The 27,719-nt window shown below is 47.1% G+C and overlaps 1 protein-coding gene and 1 long non-coding RNA gene across 5 annotated transcripts; one reads left to right on the forward strand and one right to left on the reverse strand.

Moving 5' to 3' along the window:
- Window positions 1-114: 114 nt before the first annotated feature.
- PRDM8 (PR/SET domain 8) lies at window positions 115-21,216 on the reverse strand. Of its 4 annotated transcripts, none has more exons than XM_009447675.5 (7): window positions 20,342-21,216; window positions 12,788-12,885; window positions 7,763-8,012; window positions 6,601-6,739; window positions 4,083-4,303; window positions 2,863-3,094; window positions 115-2,480 (listed from the first exon to the last, which is right to left on the reverse strand). In XM_009447675.5, the coding sequence occupies exons 1-7, from the start codon at window positions 20,978-20,980 to the stop codon at window positions 862-864; spliced, it is 3,198 nt and encodes a 1,065-aa protein (XP_009445950.4). In that variant the 5' UTR covers window positions 20,981-21,216; the 3' UTR covers window positions 115-861. The 4 variants fall into 4 exon arrangements, with proteins under 4 accessions (XP_009445950.4, XP_016807025.3, XP_054538916.1 ...); XM_016951536.4 differs by having other exon boundaries at window positions 115-2,483; XM_054682941.2 differs by lacking the exons at window positions 12,788-12,885; window positions 20,342-21,216 and adding exons at window positions 8,240-8,351; window positions 10,122-10,218 and having other exon boundaries at window positions 115-2,483.
- Window positions 10,245-23,136, forward strand: LOC129143721 (uncharacterized). The gene is made up of 2 exons (XR_008547504.1): window positions 10,245-14,613; window positions 20,974-23,136. It is a non-coding gene; the product is annotated as an uncharacterized LOC129143721 (long non-coding RNA).
- Window positions 23,137-27,719: the final 4,583 nt, after the last annotated feature.

The raw sequence follows: 27,719 nt of genomic DNA on the forward strand, positions 1-27,719 counted from the left end.
GAAAATAAGTGACATTTACTCAAAGTATAGTCCTTAACTACAACGATAAAATTTAAAAACTTTCCAAATATTTGCTTTGAAGAAAATAGTCATTTATTGTCAAAGCATCCAACATACTCGGATAAACTATAAAGTTTAATAAATATTTCCAGGGATAAAAGAAACACATAACTATTCAGACTCCATTTCACTGGCACAAAATTACACTTTGTATTAAAAGAAAATACATATGTACATAATTGATGACATTCTTCATTGAAGTCCATTATCATTTCATTATACATGCACTTCCCCCTGGAAACTCAAATTGAATGGTGATCCCTTTTTATTCATTTTGTTTATTTTTGTAAGAACACAAACTGTCATCAAGAAATGCAGAAAGCATCTCACCCTCCTCCTTTACTTTATATCTAAAATAAATTTTGCCCTTACATATAATTATTACATCTAAATCGTAAGTGCTTAATAGTTTAAGTAGAAACGTATGACAAATGCATCAATATGTTGCAATATATGACATTTTAAAAAATGTACCTTTGTTTTGGGGAAAGTGAAAATGCGTGCATTCAAAAGAAAACCCCCTCAAACAACCCACCCAATCAAAACTCCACCATCCTAGCTCTTGTGTGTGAGTGTGTCTGTGTGTGTGTGTGGGGGGGGGGGGTGTCCCGGGTAAATATTTGAATGAGGTTCCTGGGAGGAGAGGACGTGTGTGTGCGCGTGGGGGGGGGGGGGGTGAATGTATGTGTCTTTGTGCAGTGTTTCGGGGTGCAAGGAAGCGGTGGATGTTCTCGCGTGTTTATTCCTGCAGGTGGCTTAACTGTGCTTGCGCGCGCGTGGAAAGCTGGGGTCCTTTCCGAGTCAATTATGCGAGGTCATGTGCCTGGAGAGGTGGTGGCGCTCCCTGAAGGACTCATTGCAGATGGGGCACTTGAGTTTCTCCTCTCGCCGCCGCTTCACCAAGGGCTCCATCGCATACTCCTTTTTGTGGTGCGACCTCATATGGTACACCAGGTCGGAGGTCATGCGGAAGGAGGCATTGCACTTGGCGCACCAGTTCTGCGCGGGCAGACACAGCGAGGTGAAGGAGGGCGGCAGCAGCGTGAGCGCCGAGGGCAGCTGCAGCTGCAAGGGCCCCGCGGCCGCCGCCGCAGCCGCGGCTGCAGCGGCAGCGGAGCTCTTGGGCCAGAAGGCGGTGGCGTACAGGAAGGGGCTCTGCTTAGGCAGGCCGCCGCCGCCGCTCGGCAGGGACCCGCAACCTCCGTTCAGGTCCGCGGCCCCCTGGAGCTTCACCGCTAGAGGGTCCGCGGCGGCGGGATAGAGTCTGGTGGGGCCCACGCCGTCGGCGGGGTGGCATGGCTCGAGCGCGCCCAGCTTCTGGCCCAGCACCAGCGGGGACAGCTGCGAGAAAGAGCGTGCTGGCTGCGAGAAGGCGCTTTTGCGCTCGTCCGACGCGGCGCCCTGGCCCCCGCCCGCGCCGCCTGCGGCCCCGGCGCCCGTTCCGCCCCCACCGCCGGTGCTGCCCGCGCTGCCCAGCTGCGGCACCGAAGTGAAGGCGCTGCCCCTCGCAGGACTGCCGCCCTCGAGCCGGCTGGGCAGCGGGCCCCCAGGCCGCGGGGCCAGCAGCTTCTCGGCGCCCACTGGTGACGCGGCCGCGGGCGTGGAGGAGCCGCCGCCGCCGCCAGCGTCCTGGTCCTCGGAGGCGACTCCCGCGCCGTCGGCTGTCCCCTCCTCCTGCAGGCTGGCCGCGCGGGCAGCCTTCTTCACCTCCACGAAGGCGCTGCGCTTCGCCTCGCCCGTCTCGGGACTTGGCGGCGCGAAGAGGCGGCCGTTCTCTTCCAGGCCGAAGTAGCTGCCCGAGGCTCGATACTGCTGCGGTGTGCACACCAGATCCTCCTTGGAGGCCGGGAGGGGCCGCTCTACGAAGCGGCCCCGGCCCCCTACCAGACCAGCGCCACCGCCGCCCTCCGCCGCCTCCTCCGGGAATTTCCTCTTTCCTTTGCCGCCGCCCGTGGCGATGCCGTCGGGACTCAGCTCCGCCTCCTGGTGGCCGCCGCCGCCGCCGCTGCCGCTACCGCTGCTGAGGCTCTGGGCTGGGGAGCAGCTGCTGCCTCCCCGGGAGTTTTCCAGCTCCCTGGCCAGGTTGTGGAAGTCTGTGGATGGCTTCGCGCTGCTGCCGCCGGCGGCAGCGGGTGGGTTGCTGCTTTCCGGGGAGGGGGATGGGTAGTGGTGGAGGGGGCCGGCTTTGCAAAACTTGGGACCCGGGCCTAAAGGTGCCTCCTGCTGCTGCTGCTGCTGGTCTTTGCCACCGCCGCCGCCGCCCCCGTGGTCCTTGGTGCCCACGCCGCCGCCTTGCTCGTCTTGGGGACTTATATCAGCGCTGTGAAGTCTCTTGGGGCAGCGGAAACGCAGATGCGCCACATAGGGGAACTCAAACTGGAAACGTTGGCTGCATTCCAGGCATGTGTAAGGGGACGACCCTGCTTAGTGAGCAAACACCACACACACGCACACACACACACACGCACACCACATGATTACTCAGCATCGCCCCCAAGCCAGTTTGCCACCATCCCCTTGACAAATCCACCTTCATTTCTCAGGGCCTGAGTGCCTGAGAAAAGAATGACCAACCTGATCTAACTTTCCCTCCTGATTTGGGGGGAATACAGCAAACAAGCAAGTTTCCTCGCTTTATCCTCACCTATCTGTTTAACTTCATTCCAGACTATATCTCAGAATCTTCCTATGAGACACCCGAAGGGAAGAAAGGCGCGCCAACGCGCCGGGTGAGCCCCTGCCGCTCCCTGCGTCTCTCCCCCGCTAGTTAAGGGCCCACACGCCGGTCGCGAGCCAACCTACCATTCATTTTGTTGTGGGATCTAGAGGGGCAGAGCAAGAGTAACTCAGTCAGTTCTTTCCCGTACCAAACTAGTAACTCCTCGTCTTTGGCAATCCTGCGGAGAGAGCGGTAGAACAGCTGTCCGTTTTTTATGTAGGCTTCAAGGTTCTGCTCTTCCTTATCTCTGGCCGATTGGACCAACCGCAGCCACATGAGACCTTCTGAGGAACCATTTGCTGCTGAGGTGTCTACCTGCGGTTTGAAATAAATGAAAGAAGACAAGAAGGAGAGGGGGAGAGGGACCCTCATGAGGGAATGAAATCAGAAGAATCAAGACCATTTCTTCTATGTTAGTCTTTTCCAAAAATTGTCTGAGACCACGCTTCCAAAAGTTTGGCCCAAGCTGGGACCTGTCCTCATGTTTGTAACCATTAGGCAAGATAACCATTCTTTGAAACACTGCATCAATCATATAGTTTATTTAAGTCACCGTTTTTATATATTGGTTGAATACAAAATGAGGAAATTTCTTCTTATAATTTAGTGTTAACCCCTTGAGAGTTTACTTCTAAGTTATTCCACATTACAAAGGTATGGAGAATTTTGTTTGTTTCAGAAATAAAGCAAGCTTAGATCTTAGAAATTATGCTATGGCAATCATGTTCCTAATCTTGGCTAGAACAATTAATAGATTTTCTTTGTAAAGAAGAATAGGAAATGAGAGGTCTGAATCTTCCAATTCAGACCTGGATTTGATGATGCTTTACTGTCAAAACCATTAACATTTTTATTTAAATACAAACTCTGGGCACTAGCTAATATTACCAAAGAAACTAATCTTTAGGGGATGAAGAAGCCTCCTCAAATGGAAGGCAGATGTACCCAATACTTGTCAAAGAACTTGCAGAAACTAGTTAGTATGCAAATAGCCTCCGCCCCAGTGAAATCTCCCAGAGTTTAGGAAGTCGTGTTCATCACCAGGATAATCCAGAACTGAAGCACTGATTTAGATATTTCTAACATTCCAAATCAAATTTTGTCATTTATTCCAAAAAATCAGTTGACAATAATTTGAGTTTAATTTTCCTTTTCTAATTTTTGATGTGTGAAATGGGATTGCTTGCATTATTGCATTTTTCCACAGGCAAAACCTATCTCCACTTGTCATTATAATTATTTTTAGTCCATTTCCAACAGGACATTACCCTCATACACCTACACAGCTACAGTGGAGACTTACCCGAAAGATATACGGTACTGTTCTCTTGTCAGTAGACTTGAGAGCTATGAAAGCTATGCTGTCATATAGGGAAGTATGGCTCAGGACACAGGGACCAAATATAGCATTCTCAGGGATGTCGCAGGTGGTGTAAACGCTGGTAAAAATATCTGTCAGACATTGTTGGACAGCCTTGGCATCTCCATCCCAGATGCCTCGCTGGATGCCAGTATCCTCCATCACTGGAGATAGACACACAGCACAAGAAAGTGAGTTATGTTACTGCTTTTAACGCCATTAACCCAAGCAGAACTGTCCAAATACTAGGTAGATTTTCCTTGCACATGCCTGATTTTTGCATAGCTCTTATTTCAAAATTAAAGCAGATAAACATGGCATATTTTAAAGATGAAAACTAAGGGATACTTGTTAAAATAATTAGAATAGTGGGAGATCTGGAGCTGACTGCTTGGGAGAAAGAAAAGAAAGGGCTAGGAAAGACTAGATAATTTTTGCATTACCTTGATGTTGGATTGGGTAGGTTTTAGAGGTGAAGTTCCAGGCAGAATTATATATATATGTATATATATACACACACACATACACACACACACACACACACATATATATATATATAATTTTTTAAGCCAGCCTATAGACTTCCCTTACTGAAAGAAACTTCTAACCCTTGGGGGAAAGTGCCTGTCTGCCTATGTATTGAACTGGGTGCCCGGGAGCTGATTTTTTTCTTTTCTTCCAAGGAGGGGAACAGCGTTAGTGAGCAGGCGGAGACAGCGGAGCATGGCGAATGGATTTCAAGTGGAATGTCAGGGCCACTAATTCTGTGTCAGCTAACCTTTCTCTGCAGCCTACAAGAAGGGACAGTATGTCTGCTCATTACCATAATCCAACACTGTTCCTCTGAGGCTTTAATTAAAAGCAGCAAGCAGAGGTAATTTTTTTTTCTGGACGTGCTTATTTATGGATGAGAGTGAATCCCGGTTACCTTGTTATACAAGGGGGTGGATTGAGTCACATGTGGCTCATGAAGTGAGCAGGTACAGGACAGGCCTAAAGTGTCCCCAGTCTGAAATACTGTGTGTAATGACTGGTAAATTTTCACTCCCCCTACCCCATATGACCCTTTTTGGGCAAGAGGGGGCAGCCCTGCTTGAGCACTCCTCAGTGGGCTCTCCAGCTGTTTAATCCGCAGCAATTTAGAAAGTAATGCCCCAATGGAGGGTTCTCTATTAAGCTGTCATAAAGGGACATTTTCCTTCCTCTGGACACCCCATACAAGACTTATCACTAAAAAAAAAAAAAAAAAAAAAAACCAGGTATTTAAATTTTTAAACTAGCTTTGAACTAGCTGCATTGCTTAGTATTTCAGACTAATCAAAAGATTCCTCCAAGTTTGTTGTTCCCTAATAATGTCACTGTTGGCAATTATTTATGTATTTTTATATAATTAAAGTAGCAGGAAAGAGTAGATCTAATTCTTTTCCTGCAAAGCTGTTCATTATGGAATAATGTCAGTGACATCTATTTTTATTTTCATTTATATTAACCAGTTCACCTTACACGTGTGATTACAAGGTGTGCTTTTTTCCCCCCCATTCCAGCTAACATAGCCTAAAACTTTGGTTAGCCTCATTTTCCATTCATCCTCTTGCATCCCCCAAATGTCAAGTGTTGGGCTGTATCTCCCAGACAGCAGAAATAAGGGAAAATATCCATAAAGTAGAAACTTTTTTATTCTACATCATCTATCCCTGGTCATTTTTACCCCATACAAGGTAGACATCCTGATTTTTTCATTTCAAATTAAAATACATTTTAAAAACCCCATAACCTCTTATCTCCTTTTCAACTGAATCCTATTCTCCTCTTTTCAATTTCCTTCAATTCAGCGTTTTATTCCCCAATTTCTCTCTTCCTTTTAAAAATCTCTTTCACACAAGCATTTCATTGTGCCGGGAGGTCGCCCCGTCACTTCGGGCAACAGCAGGGACACAGTCATTAAAATGCAGTCCTACCTAACAATACGGCAAAAAGGTCCTCACTACGCCGCGCTAATAGCGGTCGGAGTCGCAGCGCCAGGCGCCACGAGCCTCAAGCCCATCACAATAACCGCTGGGCAAGAGCCTAGGAGCGCCCGCCCGCGTGCGGTCGCCTTTGCCACGCAACGTTTCACAGCTCCGTGCCCCGCTCTAGGCCCAGGTTCTTATCCGCCTGCCCTGGGAATATACCCCAGAGCCGGCGGGGCTTTCTGAAAGCCGGTCGCTGCTGCCCGCCACTAGCCCGTCCCTCTAGGCAGGCATTGTCTGGCGGCCGCGCGCTCCCCAGTCTCCGGCTTCTCCGGCAAAGTGCTCACCACCCGCTCCTCCTTTTGTACAATATTACTGGCAGTAGACAGCCCCTCAAGAATTATTTTTCTCTCTCTTCTGGATAATAAGGAGACGGAAGACAAAATGTTCTACTCTTTCCCCCAAACTGTCTTCCTCCCATCCCCCTCCCACATCAATGCAAATAGACTTACCAGGAATAAGGTCAGTATAGAATCTCCCAAATAAGGCCACCTGGAACCGGGAAGATGCAATCGAGTGTTTCCTTTTGCCTATTGTATCAGTGTATTTCCATGTCAAGAGGTGTTGGTGTTGCCGCCTTTTAGGCTCTTCCTGAAGAGATAAGAGAGAGATGGAGAGATGGGGAGAAAAAGATTGGGGGGGTGGAGGGAGGGAGGGAGGGAGAGAGACGCAGAAACGGAGAGAGTTGTACAGATGGACCCGATGCAGTGACTGACTGGCACGCAGACACACACTTTTTGTTTGCTGCACATAATCTGCCCAATGACGCGTGACAGCCCACGTCCCCTCCCTTTAACTCTTTGCTGGGCCAGGCGCTCCCTCCGGCGCCGCCTGCCTCGCAGCTTTTTCCCCCGGCCTGCCCGCGCCCCGCAGATCCTGAGCGCCTACCCCGGGTGGCAACGCCTCTCAGAGAGCGTCCCGGCCCGCCTCCTCCTAAAGCTCGGGCCCTCTGGGACTGCTAGGAGGGGAAAATCGTTTCAGGATTGGAAAGGAAGGTACCAAAATGATTGGAGAGGGCCTTTCCCCGTTTCACTAGGCACTTGGAGAAGCTATGACAGAGAGCTGGACACCCAGCGCGTGCGGACCCCGTGCGTATTTCCCCGGAGTCCGCGTTCCGTGAAAGGGAGAGGGTGCGGTTAGCTCCAGGGATTCTCTAGCCCTGGAGCCACCGCTGATTTGCGCAGCTAGTTGCCTGGGGGTGATAAACGGGCGTCGTCTCTCTTCAGGAGCGCCAACACTACCAAGCTTCCCCCTGCAAAATTCAGAAAGGATGCGCTTTGGTGAGAACTTGGCTCAGCCTTCCCGTGGCTTGGGAGATGAGGTTGGAGTGAGAATGTCACCAGACCTCGGAAGGGGACATAACGGTACCTCCTAGTCCCAAGACACGGGTACGTGGGCGGAGGTGGGGTGTGGGAGGTTGGTGGGAAGAGCGCAGGTTACTGGACTCAAACAGTTCCTGTTTTTTTGTTGTTTGTTTTTGTTTTCGTGGGGTTTTTTTCCCCCCTCTGCTTGGTGCGTTCTGCGCAGCCCCAGAGGGAGTCTATAATGGGTACTGTTGGCACTCTGAGGTCTTGGGGTTGGGGGGCAAGGGTGATTAAAAATAAAAATGATTACCAAGATGGGCTCCGGAAAGCTTTTCACATCCAGCGGGTGGTGGAGGAGGGGATGGAGTTGCCGAGGCCGTCTCGGGAGCCTCGTTTGTGCGCTAAGCCACTTAGAGGCGCTGACTTGCCCCTTTAGTGCAGCAGCTGATGCTAATGACTTGAGGTCTTTAACAGCCTGCAAGTTGACTCCTTCAACGGGGCTGCAACACCACGTCGCTGGGGAATCTCGGGCTTCTTTTTCACAGTTCAATTCTCTACTCCTAAAGGAAGAAAGGCCTTTGAGTGGTATAGACAGTTTCTCAACTCCTTCAGCCCCACCCACACCACCACTACTTTGAAGTGGGAAATCTGTCAGCATTAGGATAAATCGGATTGTGTAGCTAGCTAAAGTGGAGGAGGCAGAACCACAACGTAAGGAGACAGCCTCGTTGTTGTTTTTCCTAGTGTTGAAATAATGTATTTGGGGAGTTGGCAAAGAGCAGCTTACCATGTTAGTTTGATCCTCTCCCAGCTTTGAGACCCTTCTCTGGAACTCAGTGGGGTATTGAGGCTTTGACAGCCTGGTGACTGCAGTCCCAGGAGGCCAGGGGAGGATTTTGCTGAGGAGAAACAAGTGCAAGGACTTTCCCATGAAGTTCATGTTCTTCCTTGTTCTCTCTCTCTCTCTCTCTCTCTCTCTCTGTGTGTGTGTGTGTGTGTGTATTTCCTTCTCTTTTCTGGTCAGTACCCCAGGCAAATTCCGAATTGCTGCCTAGAATTAAGCTGAAATTCACAGGAGGAAGGGCTGCAAAAATCCCCATATATTGAGAGAAAATGGGGAATCCCTTAGTTTTCAGGTTAGCTACTGACTTTTCAAAGAAAGCTTCTTGAAGTGCAGTTTTATGTACTTTGGCTATGTGCAATTTTATCTACTTCGGCTAAGGTTGGCTCCTAATGACCAAGGCTCAGTGCAATGAGGGCTCTCTCACATGCCTGTATGTAAGAATCTGCAGCTGTACTGAGCTACCAATTGTTTTCTGACTGATTGCTCCATTGAGTACTAGATTCACTTCTCAGTCTCTCTCTCTCTCTACACACACACACACACACACACACACACACACACACACAAAGTATGGACACATGGTCCCCTAATACTTCTTTAAAGAATGGGTGGAAGAATTAGAAATGTGAAAATAATGTCTCAAACATCTGGAAAATAAACCTCAGGTTTGAAGAATAGTGGCCAGAAACTTAAGTTAATTCAGAGTAGAAGAAAGAAGAAAAATAAAGAGCAGAAGAGGCACGGGTGTACACAACTTCAAGTTAAGAAAGAAAAGTAGCCATAAGAGAGTCATGTGGTCCCTTAGAAACTAGACTGATAAATGCAATATGTTGTGTGAGGAGCAGTGTTTAAGAACATAATTTCATTAATCTGTCGAACAGAACACTCCTTAGTGCTTTCTTTTGCTGTTATTTAGAGAATTGGAATTTTATCTTTCAGGAAAAGTCATCTGTCCATGCAAACCATTAAAAAATTATCTTACATATTGTAAATATGTAAGCCTCTACTCCAGAATGTGGACATTTAGAAAATAAACTCTAAATGGAAGGCATTTTTCTTGTGCCTGGCCTTTCTCTTATTAAATACAGAGACCATTTAAACTATATTTCTTTTGAGGTACTAAAACCTTGACTCCAGTTTGTATAAAATAATGTTTTTGGTACTTAAGTTGAGGGTGGAACAGCTTGACCTTTTTATGTCTTAAGCTAGAAAACAGCGACAATTTTATACATCTGAGAAGGGAGCAATTTATTGAGAATCTGGCCAACAGATGCTTCATTTCAGTTTCACTTTTTTGCCCTCTAATTAATTTTTTTCCTACTGCTTTCAGGTAGAGATCCTTAAATATAAGAATTTCTCACATTTTATGAGTCTGGCCTACCCTTTTTATTATTAGTTAAATAACTGACATAACAAAACAATATAAGTAAGATTAAGTCAAAATGCTTACTTGAAGAGTTTTCTAGTAATTTAAGTGGTACACATTTTGCTTGGTAATATAAATGTCCTAAATGACAATAATTAATAGGGGATAAAGAAAATCTACAAATTATTTTTATTTCTGTAGAAATTTATGGGCTAAAATGGTACATAAACTACTTTGAAATCACTCTGCATTAATACTTACTGGAATTCACTGATACTAAATGAAGGGTTGAGGCATTTATTCAGCCTCAGACAGTACTATAAAAGTGTACCTAGTCAATAGTTTTATGTAATTCATATGGAACAATGGGTTTATGCATATATTTGGAGCTCTCTTCCCTAGGATTTTATTTCCAATTAAGTAATTAGAAGAATGACAATGAAGAGTGGGTATGCTCACCTTGTTCCACTTTAGCAAGGCTCTTTGGAGTCCTGGCAAAAATACACATGTAGGAAACTGTAGTGTTATTTTGGAAGAGTGGGCTGGAGAGAGGTTGATAAATGACACCCCAGGTGGCTTTTATGACCTAAGTGAGAGGGTGGAGAAAGGGTAAGAAAGGGAATTTTAATTCTTAGGGAGTGTTAGAATGGGAACACTCTTTCTCTTCCCAGGGTTCAAAAATGGAGCCCAAAATATTTCAACTTCTGTGATAAGAGGCAGGTAACATCTCCAAGAATAATTCACGTAAAGATTATTATCCCATGAGAATGAAAACACACTGATTTTCTTTTTCTATATCTTTCTAGGTCCTGGCTTACCCACCTCTAACTCTATTGCCAAAGCACTATGCCAGCAAAGGCTTGATTGTCAAAAGAGTATGGCAATTCATGGTGAAAGGGGGGAAAAAAACCCACACACTGGAAGATAAGAGGATGCCAATGGAGCAGACAGTGGCAGCTCCTTCCTAAGCTTATTAATTTCCCACAGGGAGGTCTCTGGAAGGGGCTGTGAGGGTTGAGGGAGGAAGAGAATAGATCTTCAAGGAGGAGTATTGTATTACCTAGACTCACCATTCAGAATAAGGAACTTTTTAAGGGATAAACTTTACTGACTACTTGTACATGAAAGAGAAACAGAAATGATGGGCTGGTCAATTAAGAAAAACACCAGGCCTGTGCCAAAAATGTTGTTCAGAGGGTTGTTAACTCATTTTCTACCACTTTGCCTTTATCAAGAGAAAGATACATGGTGGGTTTTTAAAAAGACCCAGAGGGGTTTGTTTGTTTGTTTTACATTTTGGTGAGTCGAGAAGAGCCATGCTTGCTGAGTTGGCTAAAGGATGATGTGAGGGGGTGGGGTGTGGGAAGGGCTACTCGTTTTTTATAAGTATACATTGCAAACTCAGTTTAGGTCTGTTCCTCACCCTAAGTATTGTAGTTGGCTCACTGGGTATTACATGAGCGAATGTTTTCCAGGCTGGCCCTGGGAAAGCCAGAGACTCAGGGTTGGGTAATTTTGTAGCCTGTGAGGAAGGACTTCAGGCTCCCAACTGTAGGGATCATTACTCCTGACTCATACTTTTCTCTCTTGGGCTTTTCCTCATAAATGATCCTGCTTTTAATCCTGCTGCTCCTGCAGCTACTACCACCACCATTATCATTACAATGATAATCTACCTTTCTCAAGTTTAAAACTTTCTGTCCTAGCCATTCCCAAGTTTTACTTACACTTGTGTTGGAGTTCAGCTGAGAATGGGATAGTCTTTGAAAGCTGTATGTTATTATCTTCCTCTTCTGGATCTGGGTTGTAGTGAACTGGCTTAATGGCCTCTGAGTATGACTTTTAGAAGGGCTAGCAAACCGAAGTGACATTGTGCACAACTACCAACAGATATGAGATCAGTGCCTCATACTCATCTGTGTGAGTGTGACCTCTGAACCAAATCCAATATCCACTATTTCAACCCCCTGGGTTCTCCCAAATGTTATACTCTTCCCCAGATGAGTGTGTAAAGATCTGGCAAGAAAAGGCTTGGATTTTTGTCAAATCTGTAGGTTCCAAAGTCCTTCCTAGACTCAGACACCACACCCTTTGAACGCATCTCAGTGTGAAGGGGGTTGACTGGTTGTAGCCAGGTCTCCATCAGTCACTCTGAACCTCCTTACCCTCTAGGTCAGGATTTTTAGGCAGACTGCAGATCAGGGGATGTCTAGCAGTCTCAAATTGGTGTCCAGCAGTCTCAAATGAAATTTTGAGAAGTCTAACTCTAGGCCTTGGGAATGTGACAACATTGAGAGGCTTTACATCAAATTTCTTCACACAGCCAGGAGAATGGACATCATCCCAATTCAGTACCTGTGTGCCACCCTTTTCTTCTCTGTTTTAGGTGGATTGTAATTCCTGAGTTAAATAAAAAGGCAACGATAGACACACAGCATATATATCCTGGGCAGACTACACTCCTTGACATCTAATCCCAGTTAGCTTTCTGAGGTATGGACTGTAAGAATTCGGGCTGCTGGGGAAAAAGCAGCAGAAAGCATGGCTCTTCTGGGAAAGAGGTCTAGGCAGGGGACACAAATGTCCAGTACTTGGAATAAATCCATGGTACATTTTCCTGAGGCCTGAAGAGAGAGACATTTCATTTTCTCCAGGAAGAGAGAAGCGAGAGAAAGAAAGTGAAAAGAAAGGAAGAAAGAGAGAGAGAGTATTTGAGAAGTGGATACCAGTTAGGAACCACAATAGTGGTGATTTACCTCGTATTAAAGAGTATTGGAAATATGGTTCAATTTCTTCACAAATTATGCTCCCAAACTGCTCCCTTGCTCATATTGCCAACTGAACTCTGAGTGAAAACTGTCTTTCATGATTTCAGTTCAATTAATCCCAGGTGTTCTATGATTTAATTCAGGGGTATTAATTTAGCATCAATGGGGGATGTCTCCCAAAACATTATACGAAGAGGTGTTAGTTTTCAGAAGATTTTCAAAAACACTTGAAAGCTACCAATGTAAGTCTTTCCTCACTGCTAATACTTGGAAAGGTGGTCTCCTTAAAAAAATTCAAAGATCAACATGTCACAAATGCAGCAACATCATTATTACTATAAACACTTCTGGACTTACATTATGAAGTGGAGGCAAGAATAGGCAAGGATTGTAACATATTTGTTCTCTTGAACTTGCTGAGCGAAAAGCTGCTTCCCAGGCTGATTTGATAGTATCTGTAATATAATATAGTAACCATGGTATTATTCATAATCTCCTTTTAAGGAAGTTTAAAGGAAAACTCATATTTTTCAAAGAAATAATACCCGGAATTGCTAAATAAAACACTCATACATTCCTAAGAATAAACATGTTGAATATAATGACATAGATGTTGAGATTTGCTAGGCCTAGAATTTAACTTAGGCCTGAATAACTTTATACCTGAGCAGAAATGGTCCTCTATGCATATATGGGTATGGGTGTGTGTTTAAGAAGGTTGGGGTGAATGTTGTCAAAGGCAGCAATTAAAAATAAATTTTAGGACTGTCATTTTACTTGGATGCTTGTCCATTAAGTAGCCAGTGCTCTTTTTTGGATGTTTTCATGTAAGGTGGTTTTGAGAAAATAGTTTGTGTGAAGTCATACAGGACAGCAATTGGTCCCAAGGGAGCAAATTGAATAGCTATAAAGAATATATTTCCTGAGTATAATGTTACTATCTAATATCTTGTGTGTGTGATCAACTATCCCACAGCATTATCTATATTCTAGAGTCAGTTTACTGAAGTCCTAAGACATCTATGTTCCAGATAAGTGGTGTTCCCCTAAACTTGTGAAAATATCCTCGAGAAAGCCAATTGCCAATGCACTGAATGCAACGAGTTTCATTTCTAACCTGGGGGACTGAATTAGCTGCTCCTCCTCAAGGCCCCACACAGCTGAGTTTGAGTCCTAAGTTTGGGAAGCAAGACAAGGCACAGAAGTGCCTGCTAGACTCGGACACTTCCTGATGTCTAGATTGTCCAGTGCCCATGTCTTAGTGAAAGGTACAGCGACAGAGCTAAGAGTGCAGAGAAGGCCAAATCACGGACTTCAATGTTGGCAAACCGGGTTTCCCTGGGAGAGATCCAAGGAGAGTAACGCCCCCACAGTATCAGGAGGCGCAGACACGGATCACATCGTTTGAGCTGATTCACCAAAGAGTGCAGAGCCCTGACACAGGAGGCTACCAGGGCAGAACAAAACAAGCCATCATCTGCCCGGCGTCGCCCTTGTAGACGCACAGTGCGCAAACCGTGAATGTGGGGCAGTGTGGGGCCAAGCGGTGCGCTTGGTACGCTCCAAATGAGCCCTGGGCGAAGCAGGGAGGAAATGCAGTTCCCAAGGGCCCGCCACATTTCCCATATTCTTTAGCCTTCCACCGGCAATTAGTGCCATCACTTGCTTCCCGCAAGTGACCACTTTACCTGCCGAAAGGCGTTCCAAGGGCGGGGCCTGCGGGAACCTAACACTCTTTCCACCACCCTCTCTCCCTGCCTCTGTGCACGACCTCGACCAGCTGGTGGCCTGATCTCGTTTAGCAGGGCAGGAGCCTGTGTTCCCATTTCTTACTAGCTGGGCTGCCGATGACCTAGCTCAGCCTTGGTTTTCCTCCGGTTGAACAAAAGCTGGCAAGAGCTGCCTCCCGGATCGCAGTGAGGACTCTAAGGGAACGAGGGCGAGCGCGCTTTGGAAGGCCAGTTGCTGAGCAGATGGTAAGGGATCACTTCCAAGAGCCAGGGCTAGTTTCATTTCAGTCTTGGACACGAGATGGTCTCAATGCCTTCATTAATGAACATTCTCCTTAGAAGTCTGGAGAACTGACCCAAGAAGAAGGACCAACAATTCAGGCCCAGGAAAGCCCACAACTCCACAGGGGAACCAGGACTGCATGGCTTCGAATCCCAGCCCTCCCCACTCAGGTAATTTAACTGGTCTATACTTCAGTCTTTCATCTGTGAACTGAGAGCATTAAAGGGACCCTTTTCATAAAGTTAGTGCTGAGGTGATACTTAGCAAGCAGAGAACAACGCTTCGTACATACTAAATGCCCATTTCAGAGCTGCCTATTGTTACTAACACTGCCTTTGCTTCCTCATTAGAAAACTGGAACTGTATTGTGAACCCACTTTCCAAGTGACCCAGCGAGGTCTGAGGATTTCCCGAAGTTTCTAGGGAGAAATGGAAGGAAAGGCAGTCATCCCTTCCCTCTTTCCCAGCCCGCACCGCGCACCTCCCACCCCCACCCCAGGTTTAATGCAAGAGCAATCAGTTTGCTGCGGAAGGCCTGCCCGGTAGATTGATATTTGACTTCCATCCTCCCATGCCCAGCTTGCAAGTTCTTTCTTTAGGCCTGGTAGAGGCGCCAAGGGTCAGGGTCGCGGTGCCACGTTAGAAACGCGGATAAGTCAGTCTGTTAAAGGCTGATCCGGGCGACTCCCTGGGATGAGAAGCATGTGAACACGTTGATGGTAAACTCCAGCGCCGCGGCCAAAAGCCGAGGTCTGGGGGTGGGCAGAGAAACCTGGGGACCGGGCTTCCCAGCGCTGACCAGGGCTCTGGGCCTCCTAGAGCGCGCGTGACCTTCCCACTCCTGTGAAGGGCTGTGGCTCAGATGCGGACCGGGTGGATGGCTCCAGCCCTCCCCTACACACCCAAGTCCCGGAGCTTGGCAGGACGAGGTAACTGATGCCCGGAGGCAGCAGCTACACCACTGGCACTGGAGCTTTGTGCAGGGCGGGTTCCCCCCGTGGCTGCCCTCACTCCTTGTCCCAGCGCCCGCACGCTGGCTTCGAGCGGAGCCCTGTGGGCCGCACGACAGACGGAGCTCCCTGTCTGGCTCGCGATGCCCGGCGGAGCCTCCTTCTCCTAGCCCACGCAGCTTCCGCGCAGGAGCAGCCCTGAACGGGAGCTTTACGTTTGCCCCACGCGCACCGTCTCAAGTTATATGAAACTTTCCGCCCAGGCTAGGACTGGGGATCAGGTAATAGCGGTCAGTTGTGGGTTCCCAGTTGCTCTTCCTCCTGAAGGATCCAAGAGGCAGTGGTTAAGAGGTTGATATTTGGGATTTTGAACACTCAGGTCTGAACCCGGGGTCTGTAATCTCCTACCTGTGTGTTTGAGCAAATTACTTAACCTCTCTGAAATTTAGTATCTTCATTTGTAAAATAGTAAAGACAACATCTATCTCATAGAGTGGTTATGAATATTGCAGGTCAAGCCTGGGTTCAGATCCCAGCTAGGCCACTTGCTTGAGTTAGTTAGTATCTCTATGCTTTTGTTTCCTGTGAAGCAGGGGGATCTGTGAAATAGGGATATTATAATATTTAACATCAATAACATCATATTTAAAGGGTCAGCATAAGAATTAAGTGTGATGAGGCTGGAAGAGCATTCAGCCTAGCACAAAAGAAATGCCCAAAGTTTAAAGCAGCTCAGTGTCTTCTGCTTTGGAATGCTGGGTAAATAGAATTTTTAAAATCTCAGCTCTCTCCTCCCACTTTTTTTCCTCTTTGGAGAGAAACAAGATGCAAAGATGCATGTCAGTGTGTGGGGTGGTAGTGCCTGGAGAGTTGGAAGGAAGTAGCTTGTGGTAGAAAGTTAGGTGACCCTTGTGGAAGCTGAATGCGGGTCCTCCTGGCCTTTTGTCTTTAGTGTTTAGGTACAAGGTAAAAGGATTGAAAAGGCAGAGAAAAGGGACTTGGAACATGGAAGACACTCAACAAATGTTTCTTGAACAGAAAATGACATTTCAAAAATCAGGGAGACAAAGAGTCTGTCTGAAATGGGAATGGAGACCCAGAGCTGGGATTGACTGCCATCTCTTGGTGCCAGATTGCCAGTAGGCATTTGGGGCTCTATAGGAGCATTTCTGAGTGACTTTATGTTACAGATCTCAGGAAGGGGGGTGACATTACTCTAGAAGAACAGACTCCGAGGACAGGAGGAGCAGGAGGTTGCATCCCCCTGCATATAGAGAAGGGGCATAACCCAACAATAGACGCGGAGCAAACCTGACTCAAGAGAAGTTACAGAAGTAAAACTCAGGTGAAGAGAAGAAAAGAGAAATGATATGGACTATCTTGGGGTGAATTAGGCCTCCAGTATAGGGTTGGACTCTGTATATCCCCCAAACCTTGGAAATTCAATTTGGAGCCCCAAACCCTAAATTCACAGACATCCCCTAATTATCTCCATAGCTCAGACCCTTTCAAAGTAGAGAAGCATACCTGCATTACCAAATGCCCCATCATTTCCCCCTCTCCTTCAATACCAGTATCATCCCCTGACTTCAAATGGGAGCTCTTAGCATTCTTTTCTGTTCTTCATAGATACTAAAATAATGGACAATAATATTTTACCCATCAACTAAGAGGACATTCAAGAAAACATGGCCTGAAACAGCATTCAAGATGATATTCTTCTGCTTCCCCACCCCCCTCCCGAGGGCAGAGAATGCTGATACAGCAACAACCTGCGGTATTTCGTAAACTTCTGGCTCTTAGTCCACTACCCTGACTAAAAGGTGCTGTTAGCAAAAAGGAGAATAAAATAAAACCAATTCCTCAGTGTTCTACCCCGGGCGCAAAGGAGACATTGGTGAGAAGGAGCCACAACTTGGAAAAAGATTTATTTTTCCTGGCCATAAATCTCATCCCTTGTTCCTCTGCCCAACGAAGCATGATAAAGTCCTTTTCCATAAAGTTTTCAGTATTAGAGCCACAAAGCTCCCCCAATCAGTAGCCATCTGCTTCTACCATAACTGCTGCTCCCGAAGCAGGGAAAGCAGCACAGAGAAAGGGCACCACTGTTAGGCTGCTGGACAAATGAGGAGCCTGAATAGCTTTGGTTTTCCTTGTGTATCTGTATCTATAGAGACAGCAGAAGAAAGGCCGCATTATATTGATACAACAATTGTAAAACAAAACACGGAAGAGGCATCTAAAGGGCAATATCGCATGCATCAGGGGTCCCCAGATAAAAGGGGCACTAACAGATTTATAGAAACTTTTAATTGGTTTTCAATTGAAAGCTAAAGAGGCCAGGGTGTAGCTGTGAAGAGTGGCAAAGTGCTCTCCTTCAGCCCTCTGGAGGCGTGATCGATTTCATGAAGGGAGAAAAGAGGAGACCCTACCCGCCCAGAGCTGCTGCTTCTTTGAGGGCAGGGAGCAACTCCACATTAGCAACTTTCCTCTTTGGCCAGGGAGTTAACTGATCTGATCTTGACAATCAATCTCTCTCTCTCTCTCTCTCTCTCTCTCTCTCTCTCTCTCCACCCTGCCTTCTCTCTCTCCCTTCTCTTCCTTCCTCCCTTATTTCCTCCCTTCTTTCTTCCCTCTTTCAGACCAGTAGGTAAGTGGAAAGAGGAAGGAAAGGATGCAAAAGTAAATCTAACATTCCAGTTCTGGAAAAAAAAAAAAAAAGACTCCTAATAAGGCCCAGACTTTAAACCTGTTTACCCGCTAGTAGGGAGGCCTCTGAAAGTAACAGGAGTCTGACTCTTATCCAACCCCATCCTTCCTCTTCTCCATTTCTATAACAACCCAGTCCTTCCTTTTCTATACCAAACGGGAAAAGCTAAGCGTCACAGGAGCCTCTCCACTTAGTGCAGTGAGAAGTTTTCCCTTGTGGCCACCGGGTTTATTTCAGAGTGGATCTCTCCATTCAGCCAGTACCGCGCGCCTTTTCCTTAACGCCTTCCTGAGAAGCCAGCTGCAGCGACGGTGGCCCCCGCCAGCTTCGGTGGACAGCGCCCACCCATGCAGCAGCCTCGGACGTCCGTCCGTCTGTTCCTAAAGCTAATTTATTGGCCCGACCCTCCATTACCATTTTCGGCTTCCTAACTAATCAACGATAAAAGGCAATGACGCAAATTACGATTATGAGGGAACTGGAAGACGGTTTTGAATAAAATGGGAGAAGGGAAATATGATTAATTGAATGACTTGATAGTGAAATCTCAAGTGCGAGAAAAAGGCCCCAAGGGATCAAACTCTGAACTCATCCGTATTGCAGGTGCGCCCCTCCTGTTGTCCTAGTGCCCTCGCAAGGGGACGGCCCCTAAATTCAGTCACATGGGTCCTAAGCCTTCGGAAGAGACAGAACTGGGTTCCCACTCCAGCTCCCAACCACACTCTGTGCATGAGGCCCTTCCTCCAATCCTACCCCTTCCTCCAATCCCCATCACTCACTTTGCCGCCGCCCCTGTCGATTTTCCGGGCTCCTTGCCGGTGAGTCTGCTCCACTTCAGGACCGCATTTTTATTGAAGTGCACCCTATTATTTCGCTAATGAGTTGCGGGTCTCCTCAGTTTCCCTTCTGTCCTTGCACATTCCTCTAGCGAGGCTTTTTGTGAAATTGTAGGAAAACAAGTCTAGTAGGTCAGAGATCGCATTTGCTCGTGTAAGGGATTAATAAAGCTCTTGTCTGATGCTGCTTTTTAGAATTACGTTCGGGATTAAAAGACAGACTCAACACAGGCACATATTTTGCATCGCTGGTGGTTGTGATTAATTTTTCCGAGGGGATTTGGGCCGGGAGCTTACGGAACGTGCTCTCTGGGTCTAAAACCCGACGACCTCGGCGCACGGGCGAGCGGAGGGTCTGGGGGCACTGTGGGCACGCGCCAGAACACTGGGGGATTAGAGAGGACATCGGACGGGCGCGGAGTTGCTAGCCACTGCGGCCTTTCAATATCCCTTCCCTCCCTTTCCCCACCCCCAGCGCAACTGCTTCTGAAAAAAAACGGTGAAGACTGTCCGGGGAGGCAGTCTTTAGGGTTTTGGAGAGAAGTGGGGGGGCGGGGGAGAGAGAAAGAGAGATACTTTTGACTGTCATGACTTTTCGGGGTGAGAAAGGGGCTCAGTACAAAGCCACTGAACTTTAAGCATCCGTCTAGCAAGGGAAATCCCCAGCTCTGCATTCCAGGGAAGCGCCGCCCCAAATGCATAACTCACCCCCTAATCAAACAGTCGCCGTGCCCCGTCCCCCGAAAAGAATGACTTCAACCTCTGAGAGCTGCCATTCTCAGGGCTGCTTTCGCGAGCACCCAGGGAGGCACCTATGGAGAGGAGCCAGAGCCAGAACCTGAGCGTGAAACACGTCCATCCCCTCCACACTACCTTCCGGCGGGCGACAAACCCTCCCCCCGCCAGTGATCAGAAAAGAGAAGGAAAAGTACCGGGGTGCAAGCGGGGAGGGAGGGGGAAGTAAGAAAACAAGCGCAGAGAGAAAGAGGAAGAGAGGACGAAGGAGGGGGGAGAGAGAGAGAGAAGCAAAAAGGAAACGAGAGAGGAGTACAGTTAGAACTGAGAAAAATGGGGAAGGGGTGGTCGCGGTGGGCGGTGGGCATTACCGCTTTCCAGCGGAAGGGGGCATCTTTGCGGCAGAGGCAGCGTTCCCCGGGGCGGGGGCGGGACGCCGGGGCAGAGCCAGCCCTGTAGCCCCGGCCCCGGGGTGCTGGCGCCCTCTTCTGGCTGCTGTGCGGCCGCTCCCTGCTTCTCGCGGGTGCTCTGGTCCAGAAACTGTTCCGCCCTCCGCGCCCAGGATGAAGGGGCAGAGGGGAGGAAGGTCAAGAAAGAGAGAGGGTTGGGTACCGGAACGCTCAGGCTCCTCCTTCCCCGCCCTTCGCCTGCCCCGCGGCTTCCTTACCTGGGGACTGTGGGGCTCCTTCCCCGTGAGCGCAGCTACTGCGGGCCCCTCGGCGGCCGCGCTCCCACCCCAATCGGAGCCTGCCGAGGAGCCCGTCCGCCTCGCGAAATGGCCCCGGTCTCTGCTGCAGCAGCTGGGAGGGAGGGAGCGACCGCCGGCTGCTGCCGGGCGGCGTCTGGGGGCCGCGAGCCGAGCGCAAGGAGAAGCCATCTGGAGCCTCGGCAGCGGGCGGGGGGTGGGGGTGCAAGACAAGGGGCCAGGCTGCTCGGCCCCAGGCGGGCGCGGGGCAGGGCTCTGGCGTGGGAGTGGCGCCCAGTCGCCCCAAGTACTGCGTGTGTGTCGCGGGAGGGGTGGTGTGGGGAGGTGTGTGAGGGTCATGGCCCCTGGGGAGGAGGAGCGGAGGCCTGCCGTTCTCAAGTCCCGCCGATTACAGGGCAGCCCGGTACCCGCAGGTTTAGCAAAAGAGAGGGGATCCTCCTGGCAACCACCAGCCCCCCTCCAGCCATTCTCCCTCCGGGGAAGGAGAGCTGGGCGAGGACAACCCAAGCACTCCCACACGCTCACACACCCGCTGTCCGTCAGAAGTGGTTTGCTCATTTTCCTCTCTTCCCACCTTGTCCATCCCACTCCAGGAAACATTGCTCCCCAAACGGCACGGATTTTTGGACGCCTCCACCTTAAGACAGCTACTTCAGCCAGAACGTGGGACAGGCACTAACGGGATATCACCCTTGGGGATAAACACGCTCCAGTTTCCTGTGGACGGTGGAAAAGGAAAGAACAGGAGAAGCTGCCAAAGGGATGGGGTGTAGGAAGCTCATCCTTGCACGTTTAGACTAGGGAAGAAGAGAATATTAGGGATGGGGGAGGGGGGAGGATGGGAAGTGTAGTTTTTCCCCTTCCTTCCTTTCATTTCAGATCCCATTAGTGCTTTTATTTCTTTGATTTTGAAAACTATTTCCCTTTCCTGAATCTGGATGCGGGAAGGGAGCGAGCTCAAGGAAATGATGAGCATGGATGAGAGCCAGGGGACAGGAGATATGTCCTGGGAACTCAAACTCTGCTGCTTCGCCACTGTCTCCGAGAGAGATGCCCTGAGCCTTAGCCCAATGTAAAGGGAGCTGATTGGGTGTATGGGCAGTGGCGGGTGGTCTGAGTAAGAAATAAAATGAGGGAAAGCCAGATCTACTCCCATCCCAAAGCATTAAAAGACACACCTCCCCACCCCTCAGCTGTCTTGTGTCCGGCAGAATGGCATTATGTAAAAGATCTGGCATGTCACCCAGTGGCACATCTGGTAGGTGTAGATGGCATTCATTAGCACGGGGCTTCTACTCTGCAGCATGCCAAAGCTCTGACAGAGATGCCCGCTGCCAATCATTCATTGGCTGCCAATCCCCAAGCGCGGCCGGGCGGGATGGCTTCCTTCCACCCTGGCATCAGGAGTGGAGGAAACAATGTGTTGAGATAGAAGAGATGAAAGTGGAGCTGAGGATGCGAGGCACCCAACAGATGTATCCCATGAGGAGATAACGGAGCTAAAAGTCATTTAGCAAGAAAGCATATGCAGGATCTCAGGAGGGAGGCTTGGGCAGGGGGTCTGCTTGCCTAGGGCTGAGCTGAAGGAAAAGCAGGGGAGCCCTTTCAGAAACCTGAAAGTTGAGGTTGCTTCTCTAAAAACACACAAAGACCAAAACCTCAACCCCCTAAGTGTAGGATTTCCCCCTCTCTTTGGTTTGTCACTTGTATCTCTTTTTATCTAGCAACCTAACTACCTCTGTAAAGGTCAACCTTTGTCATGTTTTTTTCTGAAGACCGAGATGAAGAGCACCTTCCTGTTTTAAATTTTGCATAATTCTCATAGACTAGTAATTTGGGGGCTAAGGGGAGGAAGACTGTCAGGCTATCTTCAGTGCATCGTAAAAGGCAAAGGTCTTATTTCCATTATTAGCTTTTCAGAGGGGATAAAGATGAACAAAGGAAAGCAAGGAAATTATTAAAATGGCAAAGGAAGATTAAACACAAAATCCAGGATAGAGATTGCCTTTGAGGTTGTTCTTTTTCTTAGGCTGGGTGGCAATTAACAAAGTGTTCAGCGTAGTTTTTCTTTATGCCATATACATATTTTACATTCTTTTTATCCATTCACAATTTAATAAAGCAACAACAAAACTCAGGGCTTTGAAAGTTTGTGGAACTTGGTGTTTAAGTTGACTCTAACTTAAGCTCTTTAGTTTATATATATAATATATATTTGTGTGTATTATCTATACAATTATACTCTTTTTAGTATATGTTATAAAATATTTGGGACATATACTATAAATTTATTCATATTTTATCTAAAACTGAAACTTCAGTTGGCCATTACATATATTTATTTGCTAAATCTAGCAACCTTGGGTATGTTGGCTCATGGTCACAATATAGCTGCTGTAATTCCAAGCATCAAACCATCGTTTTAAACATGAAGAAAGGAACAGGGGCAAAAAGCTGTGGTTGTTTGCTTAATCAATGAAAATAATACTTTCACTTTCATTAGGCAGACCTGGATCTCCTGGCCACATATACATGCAAAAGAGTTTGGGAAAATTAGCCTTTAAAGTATAAAAAGATAGGGATAAGGGACTGGGGATGGTTGTTGGGTTGCAATCAAAGGTGTCTGACAAAGAAACCCAAGATCAAAGAAGAGTTAATGTTAACATCAAACAAGAGTATAGCTTATCAAGTTTTTTCATTGTTTTAATAAAAGTTTTCTGTTTTCATTATTGTGATTAAAGGGATACTGTTCTTGAGTTTAGCAGTTTCTTTGTGAATTTTATCAAATATTTCAAAATAAGGGCTTGGTCTTAATGTGTTCAGAAGACAGCTAATGTAAAATTTATCTTACATTTAGATGAAATTAGTATTTGCATTAGTAGTATAATTAGAATGTACTTACAAATTTAAGTGAAACAAAGAAAATGATGTTACAAGGACTGGGATTTGAATTCCCATTCTGAGACTCATTGGGTGTGTGACTTTGGGTATTTTATTTATCTAAGTAATATTTCCCCATTTATAAAATGGGTTAATGTTGATGCCTTGGAGGGTTATCATGAACTTTAGAGATCATGATACACATAGAAGGTTTTGAAATGTGGCAATTCTCAGAGACCCAAGAGGAAACAGAAATTCAGCCCAAATGAATCATATTAAGAGATGAGTAGTCTCCCTGTATCTGTGGTTCTGCTTTCTGCAGTTGGAAAATAGGTGAGTACGGTATAAGATATTCTGAGAGAGGGAGAAAGGAAGACCATATTTACATAAATTTTATTACAGTATGTGATGGTTAATACTGAGTGTCAACTTGATTGGATTGAAGGATAAAAAGTATTGATCCTGGGTGTGTTTGTGAGGGTGTTGCCAAAAGAAATTAACATTTGAGTCAGTGGGCTGGGGAAGGCAGATCCACCCTTAATCTGATGGGCGCGATCTAATCAGCTGCCAGCAAATATAAAGCAGGCAGAAAAATGTGAAAAGGAGAGACTAGCTGAGCCTCCAAGCCTACATCTTTCTTCTGTGCTGGATACTTCCTGCCCTTGAACATCAGACTCCAAATTCTTCAGTGTTGGGACTTGGATTGGGCTCTCCTTGCTCCTCAGCTTGCAGACAGCCTATTGTGGGACATGTGATTGTGTAAGTCAATACTTAATAAACCCCTATATATATATATATATGAGGCAAGGAGTTTACTGACTCTGTACATAATACCTTTGACCATATGTGGAGAACCAAGGAACATAACGAAGCTGGTTGCTTGCTCCTAAGTTCAGTGGACAAAATGTGGAAAGAAAATGATGAACTCAGGGATTCTGTCTCCCGGCTTCAGAAGCAGATACTGAGCCTCAAATCTGCTAAGATTGCACTAAGCGAGAGTCTTATCTCATGTAGAGAAGGAGCTAAAATTGTGGAAAAACAGACGCAAGCTCTTATCATGCCTGTGGCTCTCCTGTAATGAAAGATGCATGTACAGCTTTGCCAGGTGTCTACTGTTAAAGTAAGGGCATTGATTGGAAAAGAATGGGACCCCACAACTTGGTATGGGGATGTGTGGGAGGACCCAGATGAAGCTGGGGACACTGAGTTTGTAAACTCTGATGAACCTTTTTGACAGAAGAAACAGCTTCCCCATACACAGTAGTGAAAACATCCCCTCCCCAACCCATGCAGCTATCAGCCTTTCCACCTTTGTCTGAGGAGATAAATCCTGCACTGCCTGAGGCAACAGTGATGGCCTCCCCTGCAGCAGTTATCAGGCAAGATAATGTTGATTCTCCTCAGCAGCCACTCCCAGCTCTTTCGTTTGCTTCTAGACCTATAACTAGATGGAAGTCCTGGAGGGCCCCTAGAGGTGAGGTTGAGAGTGTGACCCATGAGGAGGGACACTATACTCAAAAAGAACTGTTTGAGTTCTCTAATTTATATAAACAGAAATCTGGAGAACAGGCATGGATATTAAGGGTATGGGATAATGGTGGAAGAAACATGGAGTTGGATCAGGCTGAATTTATTGATTTGGGCCCACTAAGTTGGGACTCTGCATTTAATATTGCAGCTTGGGGAGTTAAAAAGTTTCAATAGTTTATATGCTTGGTTAGCTGAAATATGGATTAAAATATGGCCCACTGCCAGTGAGCTGGAAATGCCTAATCTCCATCGGTTTAATGTAGAGGAAGGGATCCAAAGGCTTAGGGAGATTGGGATGATGGAGTGGGTTAGTCACTTTTGACCTACTCATCCCAGCTGGGACTGTCCAGAAGGTATATGCTTGACCAATGCCTTGTGAAACAGATTTGTGAGGGCAGCACCTGCATCTTTGACGAGCCCAGTAATTGCTCTTCTCTATATGTCAGATCTGACAGTGGGAACCACAGTAACTCAACTACAAAATTTAAATACAATGAGAATTATTGGATCCCAAGGTGGCAGGGGCCAAGCGGTAGCACTCAACTGTCAAAGGCAAAGTGGGTATAGCTACCATAATGGACAGCAGAGGCAAAGCAGCAATCAGAATAGTCTGACTCATGTAGAGCTCTGAGCTAATTAATCACAGTGTTCCTAGAAGTGAAATTGACAGGAAGCCTATTATGTTCCTATTTAATTTATACAAGCAGATATCTTCTAGGTCAAATGAACAAAAGACTAATTTGAATTATGAAAACAGAGAATCATAGCCCCTCAATCAATTTCAAAACTTGAGCTGGTTTGCAGACCCAGAACCCCTTGAATGAAAGGGAGGCCAGGTCCCCTTGAGGAAGGACCCCACTGTATTACCAACAATTTATGCAGTGAATCTTTCTCCCATCCTCCCCCAAGGAGACCTCCAGGCTTTTACCAGCATAACTGTGCACTGGGGAAAGGGCAATGATCAGACATTTCAGGGACTGTTGGACACTGGCTCTGAGCTGACACTGATTCCAGGGGACCCAAAATGTCATTGTAGTCCTCCAGTTAAAGTAGGGGCTTATGGAGGTCAGGTAATTATGGAGTTTTAGCTCAGGTCTGACTTACAATGGGTCCAGTGGGTTCCCAGACTCATCCTGTGGTCATTTCCCCCATGCCAGAATGCATAATTGGCATAGATACACTTAGCAGCTGGCAGAACCCCCACATTGACTCCCTGACTGGTAGGGTGAGAGCAATTTTGTTGGGAAAGGCCAAATGGAATCCATTAGAGCTGCCTCTACCTAGAAAATTAGTAAACAAAAAACAATATTGTAACCATGGAGGGCTTGTGGAGATTAGTGCCACCATCAAGGACTTGAAAGACACAGGGATAATGATTCCCACCACATCCCCGTTCAACTCTCCCATTTGGCCTGTGCAGAAGACAGATGGACCTTGGAGAATAACAGTAGATTATTGTAATCTTAACCAAGTGGTGACTTCAATTGCAGCTGCTGTACCAGATGTGGTTTCATTACTTGAGCAAATTAACACATCTACTGATACCTGATACAAAGCCATTGACTTGGCAAATGCCTTTTTCTCCATTCCTGTCCATAAGGCCCACCAGAAGCAATTTGCCTTCAGCTGGCAAGGCCAGCAATATACCTTTACTGTCCTACCACAGGGGTATATCAACTCTCCAGCTTTGTGTCACACTCTTATTTGGAGAGATCTTGATTGCTTTTCACTTCCACAGGATATCACACTGGTCCATTACATTGATGACATTATGGTGATTAGATCCAGTGAGCAAGACGTAGCAAACACACTGGACTTAATGGTGTGACATTTGTGTGCCAGAGGATGGGAAATAAATTTGACTAAAATTCAGGGAACTTTTACCTCTGTAAAATTTCTACGGGTACAGTGGTGTGGGCTCTGTTGAGATATTCCTTCTAAGGCGAAGGATAAGTTGGTGCATTTGGCCCCTCCTAGGACCAAAAAGGGGCACAGTGCTTAATGGGTCTATTTGGATTTTTGAGGCAACGCATTCCTCATTTGGGGGTGTTACTCCAGCTCACTTATCAAGTGACCCAAAAGGCTATCAGTTTTGAGTGAGGTCCAGAACAGGAGAAGGCTCTGCAACAGGTCTGGGCTGCTGTGCAAGCTGCTCGGCCATTTGAGCCACATGACTCAGGAGATCCAATGGTGCTTGAGGTGTCTGGCAGATAGGGATGCTGTTTGGAGCCTTTGGCAGGCCCCCATAGGTGAATCACAGTGGAGGCCTCTAGGCCTCCATTGCTGTCATCTTCTGGAGATAACTACTCTCCTTTTGAGAGACAGCTCTTGGCCTGTTACTGGGCTTTAGTGGAAACTGAATGTTTGACTATGGGCCAAGTCACCATGCAACCTGAACTGCCTTTCATGAACTGGGTGCTTTCTGACCCATCCAGCCACAAAGTGGGTTTTGCACAGCAGCATTCCATCATCAAATGTAGGTGGTATATATCTGATCAGCCTTAAGCGGGTCCTGAAGACACAAGCAAGTTACACGAGGAAGTGGCTCAAATGCTCATGGTCTCCACTCCTGCCACCCTGCCTTCTCTTCCCCAGCCTGCACCGATGGCCTTATGGGAAGTTCCCTATGATCAGGTGACAGAGGAAGAGAAGACAAGGGCCTGGTTCACAGATGGTTCTGCACGATATGCAGGCACCACCTGAAAGTGGACAGCTGCAGCACTACGGCCCCTTTCTAGGACATCCCTGAAGGACAGCGGGTGAAGGGAAATCTTCCCAGTGGGCAGAACTTTGAGCAGGCCACCTGGCTGTGCACTTTGCATGAAAGGAGAAATGGCCAGATGTGCCATTATATACTGATTCATGGGCTGTAGCCAATGGTTTGGCTGGATGGTCAGGGACTTGCAAGAAGCGTATTGGAAAACTGGTG

Source organism: Pan troglodytes, chromosome 3 (assembly GCF_028858775.2).
Source record: "Pan troglodytes isolate AG18354 chromosome 3, NHGRI_mPanTro3-v2.0_pri, whole genome shotgun sequence".
Taxonomy (NCBI): domain Eukaryota; kingdom Metazoa; phylum Chordata; class Mammalia; order Primates; family Hominidae; genus Pan; species Pan troglodytes.

Bases quoted from the DNA above. Each gene is read 5' to 3' on its own strand.
- PRDM8 (XM_016951536.4), bottom strand. From the start codon at position 20,980: ATGTTTCCTGGAGTGGGATGGACAAGGTGGGAAGAGAGGAAAATGAGC. The intron at 4,304-6,600 runs GTAAGTCTATTT...GTCTATCTCCAG, and splicing joins CTATACTGACCTTATTCCTG to TGATGGAGGATACTGGCATC. The intron at 3,095-4,082 runs GTAAGTCTCCAC...TTCAAACCGCAG, and splicing joins CAGTACCGTATATCTTTCGG to GTAGACACCTCAGCAGCAAA.